We start from the raw sequence: 10,737 nt of genomic DNA, 5'->3' as shown, positions 1-10,737 counted from the left end.
AGAACTGAACTGAATATAGAATTTAGGCCAAAGGCCAAGCACTGGGACCTATGAGGTCATTCAGCGCTGAAACGGAAACTGAGAGTAAAAGGTTTGAAAGGCGTAACAGGAGGAAAACCTCAAAGCAGTTGCACTATGAATCAATTGTTAGGAAAGGGTTGAGGAAAGTAAGATGGAAGAAAGAGAATATGAAAGGAGGTACAGCAAAAGGATCGAAAGGGGTTGCAGCTAGGGACCGAAGGCACGCTGCAAAGAACCTTAAGTAATGCCTACAGTGCGCCGCATGAATTGCACTGACGGCACTAACCCCCCCTAAGACGGATGATACAACCATTGCTACCGCATGATTTGTCCAGCTTATTTCAAATCCTGATATGTGATTAAAAGTAATTCGCCCACACAAGAAACATCAGAGGTTCAAGCGAAGATGCTATGCATTGCTACCCTCAAACAATTCCCCTTGTATTAAAATGATTTATTTATATTGTCATCTACTCATTTATTCCTTTATCTCATCTTTTCTTTCTGTGTTTCCCGTTATATCTTCTGTAACCTCTTTCGAATGAACACCATAATTTTCTTTGGAAGCTTGAATTTTAAGTAAGTGGCCCTTGTAGGTTTGCTCCATATAAATAGAGGTTTGCGCTCTTAATAATAATAATAATAATAATAATAATAATAATAATAATAATAATAATAATAATAATAATAATAATAATAATAATAATAACTTTCAGAGCATTTTAGCTATATAAACCTTTTTCTCCATTCGTTTCTTTTCGCGAAGAATATTGGCCTCCCTTATGAACATACGCCTCTAACTAAAAAACGGTTTACCAGGTTCAACCGTTTGAAGAATATTTCCCAGAAAACAGAATATAAATACTTTCACAGTATTTTCCTTCTATACAGAACTTTTTCCCCAAAGTACATAGTTTCTTTTCCGGAAAAAAATTGACCTATACCTTATCAACAAACATTTCTAACTTGAAAATGGTTTACCAAGAACATTTACAAAATAATTTTCGTTAAATAGGGCATAAAAACTCAATGCTATCTGACACTTTATTCCAGAAAGCATCTGAAAATCAGCTATTGTTTTACACTGAGAAACTCCATTTCAATTTCACGTACCGGCAATTCATTCCACCAAGGGCAAATGAGGTCAATGACACAGCATAATTCAGCCCATACCTGACCCCCAGGCAGGTAGATTCAAAGGTGAGATGAGTGACCAGGAGGAGGAGGAGGAGGAGGAGGAGGAGGAGGAGGAGGAAGCATTAACATATGTAAAGTAAGCATGACCAAATCAGTGGCACGATAGGGATGATTAGCATAAGCACATACACTGCACCAGCAATGAAGGGTTACGGTCAATTGCAACACAAACAGGTAAACTCGAACAGGTAAAGGTTCAATGTTTATTATACACGCGTGTACAAACATGGTTCCATGCCCTCTGCCCGGAAAATATTTTGTCATCGCTAATTATCATTCATCTATTTGAGGACTTTCTCATCATATTGTATTTTAGTATATTTTCACATTTTGTATATTAATCAGTTAATGACATTCTGCTCAAACTGTCCCAGTTAACAGTTAAAGTTGAAACGTATTCTTTGAAATTTGGTTTAACTTAATCTCTCTCTACTCTGAATTGAGTTGAACACAGAAATAAGGCCAAAGGCCAAGCACTGGGACCAATGAGGTCATTCAGCGCTGAAACGGAAACTGACAGTAAAAGGTTTGAAAGGCGTAACAGGAGGAAAACCTCAAAGCAGTTGCACTATGAATCAACTGTTAGAGAGGGTGGAAAGTAAGATGGAAGAGAGAGAATATGAAAGGACGTACAGTAAAAGGAATGAAAGGGGTTGCAGCTAGGGGCCGAAGGGACGCTGCAAAGAACCTTAAGTAATACCCGATGTGTACCTCCCCCTACGGGGAATATGGAAGGAGGTACAGTAAAAGGAACGAAAGGGGTTGCAGCTAGGGGCCGAAGGCACGCTGCAAAGAACCTTAAGTAATGCCTACAGTGCACCGCATGAGGTGCACTGACGGCGCTACCCCACTACGGGGTCTCTTTACTCTGCAATCCAGTCTTGACTGGCCATCAATTATTACTAACCTTTTCATCTGAATACAAAGTTTTTTTTTTAAACTATAATCTAGGACATAGGCTACAACATTTAACCTGCCGTTTTGTAATTATAAGCACGATATACTTAACCCATTAATCGTCAGTGTGATATCTAAAATTATACTGAACAATTTCTTTTCGTTTTTTAGTTTTCTGTAAAAGAAAACTATAGTGCCACTTTGTCTGTCCGTCCGCACCTTTTCTGTCCGCCCTCAGATCTTAAAAACTACTGAGGCTAGAGGGCTGCAAATTGGTATGTTGATCATCCATCCTCCAATCATCAAACATACCAAATTGCAGTCCTCTAGCCTCAGTCGTTTTTATATTATTTCAGGTTAAAGTTAGCCATAATCGTGCTTCTGGCAACGATATAGGATAGGCCACCACCGGGCAGTAGTTACAGTTTCATGGACCGCGGCTCATACAGCATTATACCGAGGCCACCGAAAAATAGATCTGTTTTCGGTGGCCTTGATTATACGCTGTAGTGGCTGTACAGAAAACTCGATCGCGCCGAAGAAACTTCGGGGCACTTTTTACTTTTTTTTTTTTTTACTTAATTTTACATCATAACCGTACTTTAGGACATACAGCATTTAACCTGCCTTGTAATTGTCAATAGGGCACACACATAAGCTCCATTAATCGTCAATTCATCTAAAAATTACACTGAACAAGTTCCTCTCTGCTTACACTGACAGTTACACATTACGCTAGGTTTATTCTGAAGCGTCTCACGCTACACAAACACACAAAAGTATATCTACACATACAATCGACAAAGAGATCACGAACCGAGGTCTCTCCACACCCATGCAATTATACATCACCACTCCTAATATCCCACATTAATCCCTTCATAAAACACAAGATGACCTCGCTATGTGGCTGATATTCGTCACGCTAAGAGGGCTATCTTGCCTAATGTTCGGGACCAATCGACTGACTCCATAATAACAGATATAATTCGACTTTTATCTATGCTTCCCCGAAAGCTTATATTATTTGAGAGTAAATTTCAATTTCGATAAAGTACTGCTGTTTACCCACTAAAGACGAATTTTTTTCCTTCCTAGTGACTATTTTGGGGATGTCCTAATGGAACATAGGCCTACGCGAATTTGTTGGAAGTTCATGGCGAGTCTAGTCAAGATTCGGAGCATGACCAAATATGTGACTGGAATCTGACCTCAAGCTGACAGTACCGAAAAGGTTCAACACAGGTCTGACAGACTAAAGAACTAACCAAATTATAAACATAAATTGTTGATAAGGAATGCAATACGGAATATAAAATCTAGGAGGCCAAGGCCATAGCTGGGACCTACAAAAGGTCACCCAGCACTGAGAAATGAAATCCGAAATAAAGTATTAATTTTGAAAGGCCGGTAACAGGAGTCGAAAAGGCCAAAGCAGTTGCACTATGAAACAATTGTCCAATGAGAGGGCTGAGGAAAGTAAGATGGAACAAAGAGAATATGAACGGAGGTACAGTAAAAGGAATGAAAGGGGTCGCAGCTAGGGGCCTGAAGGACGCCGCAAAAAAAGCAAAAAACCTCAAGTAATGCCTACAGTGCACTGAGAGAGGTGTACTGACAGCAGCACTGCCTCTACAGGGACAAATTGCTGAATGGAATGGAATTTAGAGTTTAGGCCAAAGGCCAAGCACTGGGACCTATGAGGTCATTCAGCGCTGGAAAGAAAATTGCGAGTAGATAGGTTTGAAAGGTATAACAGGAGGAAGTCTCGCTGTTGCACTTTGAAATAACTGTTAGGAGAAGGTGGACAGCAAGATGGAAGAAAGATAATATGAACGGAGGTACAGCAAAAGGAACCGAAAGCGTTAAATTGCTGAAGGGAAACACACCATTACAAGAATCCTTATTCAAACTCACGGACACCATTAAATAGATAAACACTGACTGGAACAGTATATCAATAACTCACCTGGCTAAATGAACTCACTCTCATTAATAATACACATCTCATTTCTTCCAAATGCCTCTTCTCAAGTTGCTTGCATGACGCAAAGAATACGGGTCCATTATTCAAGCGCCGGGATTTTATTTTTCCACCGCTGTTGACCAAGAGAGACCTTTTTATTTGATGGCAAAACCAACCAATGCATTAATCATTAACGGTCTCAACGGATTTTTGTTTTCTACTGTAATTACGGCGACGGTAATTTATGTGACTCGACGTAGCCTGACATTTTGTGACCGATATATCCTTATTTACTGTCACACGTTGGCTAAATAGCAATGGTGATTTTTACTGTCATATAAAATGGTTTACCAAGAGTGTTCTTTGAATATATATATTTACTGAACTCTCTCTCTCTCTCTCTCTATATATATATATAATTTATATGTATACATTTTATATATATATATATATACTTATATATAAATATCTCTCTCTCTTTATCTCTCTCTCTCTCTCTCTCTGACAAATACATATTTACTGAACTCTCTCTCTATATATGTAGCCTATACATTTTATACATATATATATATATATATATATATATATATATATATATATATATATATATATATATATATATATATATATATATAAAAATCTCTCTCTCTCTCTGGCAAATACATAAAGGAGTACAATTACTGTACATAGGTACTTATTACTGTAGAATGTACGTAGTAATTCGCAAACTGTGTTTGAAAAGTAGGCCCATGTTTATTAAATTTGGCACAGAAACTAGACATGTGTACAAGACACAAAACAACTTGCATAACTCGATTGTGACTAACAATGGCGAAGTGCACAGACTGCAGTATCTGTGAATATCGATTACTGAGTATAAATATAAGAGTTGCTACACGAATAATACCTGACAGTGAAACGCGTAACTTTGTAGTATAAATCTGCCCTAAAATGGAAAAGTGCAGTATCTGCAAAATTTTCGAAATTGAGACGTGCCACCTACTGGGCTCGTGAAACACTAATGCACATGTTACTGCAGTTTCAGAATGATTCTTCGATGCTTTATTTAGGGGTCCCATTTGCAGTATCTGCAAAATCGGTAGTAAGGGAAGAGAAAACTGCAGTATCTCTGCAAAATTTTCGTGAAATACTAATACACAAGTTACTGCAGAGATGATTCCACCTGATTTGGGCATTTCAGTGTCTGCAAAACACTAATACAAAACTGTTATCTGCAAAATTTTCAGAATGATTCTTCAAGTTTGAAATATTCTTGATTTAGGGGTCACATTTGCAGTATCTGCAAAATTTTCGAAACTGAGATGTGCCACCTACTGGGCTCGTGAAACACTAATACACAAGTTACTGCAGTTTCAGAATGATTCTTCAATGCTTTCCACGAGTATTTGGGGGGTCCCATTTGCAGTATCTGCAAAATCAGTAGTAAGGCAAGGTAGTATCTACCATTTTTTCTCAGTTCTGTATTCCATTTTTGCAGATTCTTAAAAATGTTACTGTGGAAAAGTCTTCCATTTTTTTAGGAAAACGTAAAATTCTTAAAAATGTTACTGTGGAAAACGTAATCTGTATATCACTTGACCATACCCCCCACAAACAAATAAAATACAAGAAAAAATATATACCTTTGACGGAAAGTACTACAGCATTAAGAAGGTATTATAATACACCCCACAAAAGAAAATAAACAATAAAAAAAACCCAATATCTTTAACTTCAAGTACTACAGCATAAAGGTCTTATCTTGGGTAAACAAATTGAACATTCAACTCTCATACGGGCCACAGTTCAAAGTCTTGATCCAGAACCTTAATATTATTTGTGAAAAAACATTTTCGAATGTTGAATAAATGTTTGACGAATGTTGGAACAACAAAGCTTGTGGAATGGAATATACAGTTTAGGCCAGAAGCCAAGCACTGGGACCTATGAGGTCATTCAATGGTGGAAAGGAAATTCAGAGCAGGTAGGTCTGAAAGGTGTAAAAGAAAGACAACCTCGCAGTTGCACTATGAAATAATTTTGAGGAGAGGGTGGATAGCAAGATGGAAGAAAGATAATATGAACGGAGGTACAGTAAAAGGAACGAAAGGGGTTGCAGCTAGGGGCCGAAGGCACGCTGCAAAGAACAAAGCTTGTGTTTTTATCTACGAAGTCTGGTATTCAAGAACTGGTTATTTGTTCCCCTGAAACTGAGATAGAATACCCTATTCTTAGTTACAAAGCTAAAAGGAAATTATGGGTACTGTAGGCATTAAAACAAATGCCCTTTTTTCCCCAATGAGCGGGAAGGTTTTAAGAAAGCATTTATGGGATGAAGTTGCTGGTCCCACACCCTGCCTCATGGACTGAATATAAGGAACTTGCTGGCAAAGGCGTCTGGATTTTCGTGGTGGTCACCAACCCAGTTACTGACCAGACCCGACATTGGTTAACGATCACCCATATAAAATATAATTATATATATATGCACACACATATATAGGCTATATATAATATTGCGAATGTCTAATAGACTTCCTCCAATCTAGAAGGCCAAGTTTTTGCTTCGGTTATAACGTTATACTGCAGTTGATCATTATGCACATTCTTTTAACTGGTATCTTAAGTTGTTCAACTCCCTTCCCAATTTTACAGTCGAGGTTAGAGGCGAGATTTACAAAACAGCCTCTGAAGTACGAATATGAATTCTATATCCCACGTAGGGGAATTAGAAGGAACGAAAATTGCAATAAATTTTTCTATTCTCGTCAATTCTAAGGCTTCTCTTTCGTCACAATTTCAGTGCTATGTGTTGTGTCATCTTTCTCGAAGTGCCTTTCTTGAAAACAGGTTTTAACTAAACTTTTCCCCCAATTCTTACGCGTACGTACACACACACACAAACACATTCACACATACACACGTCTACCAAAGAAAGGTTAACAGGCATTTATCGACAGTTATACTGGTCTTACACATTTTCAGACAACTTAAACATTACCTAATTTACCTCTGAAGGAACAATATATATATATATATATATATATATATATATATATATATATATATATATATATATACACATATACACACACATACTATAAAACTGTGAGGAATGTGCAGTGTATTCCCAAACTAATAAAACAGCCCATACATCGACACCGGTCAACTTCAAACATTAGTCTCATTATCACACAGTCTTGCGGCCATTGTGGAAGCAGAGCTTCGTATGCACAGAAGCTTCATCAAAACGAAGATATTATGAATATGAGTACATGACATTCATCAATGCAAACACTCGCAATGTTTGCCGATGTTTGTCCTAAATTCTTCTGTTAACAGTGGCGAGCTTCGCAGACACAACTCATTTAGTCTACATAGGCCTAGAGTTTGATATCACAAACTAGATGGTTGGTTTCTATCCGCTACGCAAAGTATTTTACAAATCTTGTTTAATTATATCTGGTAAAACATTTGTGAGAACGGAACAACTTTGCATAACTGCCGAGCTTAAAAAATTGTTAGGCCAATGTTACTTCTAGGAATTCACTACGAGAGCTGTTAATCAGCTCAGTGGTCCGGTCAAACTAAGGTATACTTAACTTTTTTAGGACTTCAATTTAATTCGAATAGACTCTAAAATCACCTGACAATTGGCTTACACTCTCCCAAAGTCGCTCAGGTTACACATGTTCTGATAAGAGCTGAACAGGTGTGCTTATATCAACTTGTGGTGTCAGGGAACACAGAATATAATGTTTGAGAACAGTAGACGACTCTCATAGAGAATTTCTTCTGAAGTGGAGAGGAATAATAAGCAAATTAAGAAACCTAAAAAAGAACATAACCTTTTTAACATAGCCCTGGGATGTAAGCTGGTCACTTGTTGGGGTCAGCTACGCAAGTGACTTTTTAAGGCCAGATGATAAGCTGGTCCTTTTCACAGAGGAATATCCTGACCAAAAATGAGTCTAACTCGGCAAAGTCTTCAGGGAGTGAACTGACAGAGCGCCATATTTTGGAACTATTGCATTCAATATTGACTGCATATCAATAGCAGTAAATACGTAATATGTCTAGACAGCCTAACGTCATATCCTAGACTCACTGCAGAAAACATGGAAATGGATGGGAATATTGGCCTACAAAAACTGGAGCAGGTCAGAGAGAGAGAGATGTCTGACCTTTAGAAAGATGTCAAAGGATACATATGTACTAAACGTACCCAGTGTAATATAAAGTACGCTTGAAGTGTTACAGTAATCTACAGTACATGTAATATACCTTCTCATTAGGCGAAATTAATAATAATAATAATAATAATAATAATAATAATAATAATAATAATAATAATAATAATCAGCCTATGCCTCACTCATCCATGAATAAGATTCTTCGCTTAAATCAAAATACAATTCAGCACAAATCCTAAAAATGCAATACAATTACAATGAAATCAAAATCACATCAGCTCACCAAATCTTTATGATGTAAATGAGAGAGAGAGAGAGAGAGAGAGAGAGAGAGAGAGAGAGAGAGAGAGAGAGAGAGAGAGAGAGAGAGCTGGCTTTAATGATACAATGTGAAAACACTTACCAGGCTGTCAGCTTGAACAGGTAATTAAAATTATTGGTATTATATGTACAACTGTGGTATAGTGCACGCCAATATGTACAACTGAAACTAACCAAATATAATTAGGTATAGCAGTAAACATTCACTTGTTTATTTTTCCATCATACAATTTCCGACAACTTTCTTAGGCACTATAAACTTTTACTTTAAGAGAGAGAGAGAGAGAGAGAGAGAGAGAGAGAGAGAGATTAAACCATATATTGAATTAAATCTTACACACACTGCACTGTAGGTGTAAAGCACAAGGAGATATATCTGAGAGAGAGAGAGAGAGAGAGAGAGAGAGAGAGAGAGTCCAAGAAGTATCGAAAAGTTATACTTATCGAAGTTCAAAATGTTAGCACTAGGCCGAGATCGACCTTACTACACCATTCTGAGAGAGAGAGAGAGAGAGAGAGAGAGAGAGAGAGAGAGAGAGAGAGAGAGAGAGAGAGAGACTCATTCTCATTAAATTTTCATTAGTAATGTCGATCCAAGACTCAGTTAAAACACTTGCTTAATATACCGTAAGTATTACTTATGTAATACGGTATACTTACCAACATTTGCTGGATACTTTCGATTTCAAATATTTTTAAGTAACTTTAAAAAACAGGTTTTTGTTAAGTGTGTTGCATTAAAATTAACATAAAAAAACTTACTGTAATAATGTTAAAGTTAACTTACAGTCGTCAACACAACAGCAGCGTAAAAGGCTTCATAATTTGAAGTTTCTTGTGTAGACGTGATAAATATTTACATTTTTATCAAATACTGTGCCCCGAGGAAACTGGGGTTTTACTTAAACACAAAGTACAAATTCTGAGAATTCTTTCATTCTCCTGTTAAAGTTTTACATCGTAAAGTCTTTACATTAACTTAACATCAAAAAACTGACTTGTAAAACATTTTTTTAAATTCTCTAGAAACCCAGAGAATTAGTTTTTCAAGTCTTTCGTCTGAGAATTCCTTCGTTCTCTTTATAAGTTTTTCATCGTAAAAGTCTTTCTTTGAATTTAAAAAAAACACTGAGAATTTTTTTAAAAATTCTCCAGAATCCCTGAGAATTTATCTTTTAACGAATGACTGTTTCTTTTTGAACTTAAAGTCACCGATAACAAACTGTCAAACCGAAATTGCGTGACATTGGAGGGAAAAAATATAACTGACCTAAGGAAAGGGTTGGTAGTACTATTAGGTTTTTGGTTTGATAATGAGGTATGGGAAACGATATCTGGGGTTGTAGGAGTTTGTTGGAGGTTGGTGTTGGGGTTGATGGAGGTTGCCCCAACAAACAAGAGAGAACCCGACACACTCACACTCGAATCACCACGCGCACACTGGTGAGAGTCTCCCTCTCCGTTCTCCATCATGCCGCGTGCTCGCTTCAAACTCCCTCCTCTCCAACTCCCTCCCTCCTCCATCTCCCTCACACCTACCCCTCTCCATCAAGACCCCTCACCCCCTCCTACCTTAATCTGTTCAAACCCCCTGTCCCGACCATCCCGGTCAAATACCCCTCCCCCCCTCCACCTCCTTTCAACCAACCTGTTACGCTCACCCAGTGACTTCACGCTCTTACCACTTTTGTTTTTATTTTTATTTTTATTTTATTCTTGGCTATTCAAATGCATAGCGGTCGAATCTTGATAAAGAACAAACACTAAAATAAAATACGCTATTATTCACGACGGTTAAACTGAAGCAGTTATTTCCCTTCAAGAATAATAACTGGGTTCTGTACGATAGTACTATAGTCTCATATTGTTCCAAATCATTATTTTATTCTTGGCTATTCAAATGCATGGCGGTTGGGTTTTGGTGAAGAATAGACGCTCGAGTAAAATGCGCTATTATTCACGCCTGTTAAACTGAAGCGTTTACTTCCTTTAACGTATAAATAAATGTGTTCCGTACGATAGTACCATTAAATAATAGTCTTACATTGTTCCGCGACAAGCGTTGAGACTTGAGAATTATTAACGAGCAAAAAAAAAAAAGGTTCATTACGGATAACGAATCTAATACGCTTTTACTATTCG

The 10,737-nt window shown here is 37.4% G+C and overlaps 2 protein-coding genes across 4 annotated transcripts in view; one reads left to right on the top strand and one right to left on the bottom strand.

The window, feature by feature from the left end:
• Positions 1–10,103, bottom strand: part of LOC136835622 (tumor protein p53-inducible protein 11-like) — a 255,681-nt gene extending 245,578 nt beyond the window's left edge. Inside the window, exon 1 of one of the 3 annotated variants that reach the window (XM_067099391.1) lies at positions 10,015–10,103. The gene's annotated coding sequence lies outside the window, so the exon portion shown is untranslated. Of the gene's footprint in view, positions 1–9,865 lie in introns of all 3 variants that reach the window. The other 2 variants (XM_067099390.1, XM_067099392.1) reach the window with 2 other exon arrangements.
• LOC136835870 (protein starmaker-like) overlaps positions 1–10,263 on the top strand; it is a 45,425-nt gene extending 35,162 nt beyond the window's left edge. Inside the window, exons 3-4 of the mRNA XM_067099715.1 lie at positions 1,206–1,294; positions 9,942–10,263. Coding sequence (XP_066955816.1) covers positions 1,206–1,294; positions 9,942–10,263 — 411 coding nt within the window. The remainder of the gene's footprint in view (positions 1–1,205; positions 1,295–9,941) is intronic.
• The last annotated feature ends 474 nt before the right edge of the window (positions 10,264–10,737 follow it).

This window comes from Macrobrachium rosenbergii, chromosome 55 (genome assembly GCF_040412425.1).
Source record: "Macrobrachium rosenbergii isolate ZJJX-2024 chromosome 55, ASM4041242v1, whole genome shotgun sequence".
Classification (NCBI taxonomy): Eukaryota; Metazoa; Arthropoda; class Malacostraca; order Decapoda; family Palaemonidae; genus Macrobrachium; species Macrobrachium rosenbergii.
Note: the sequence above shows the minus strand (reverse complement) of the source record. Positions and strands in the feature narration are given on the sequence as shown.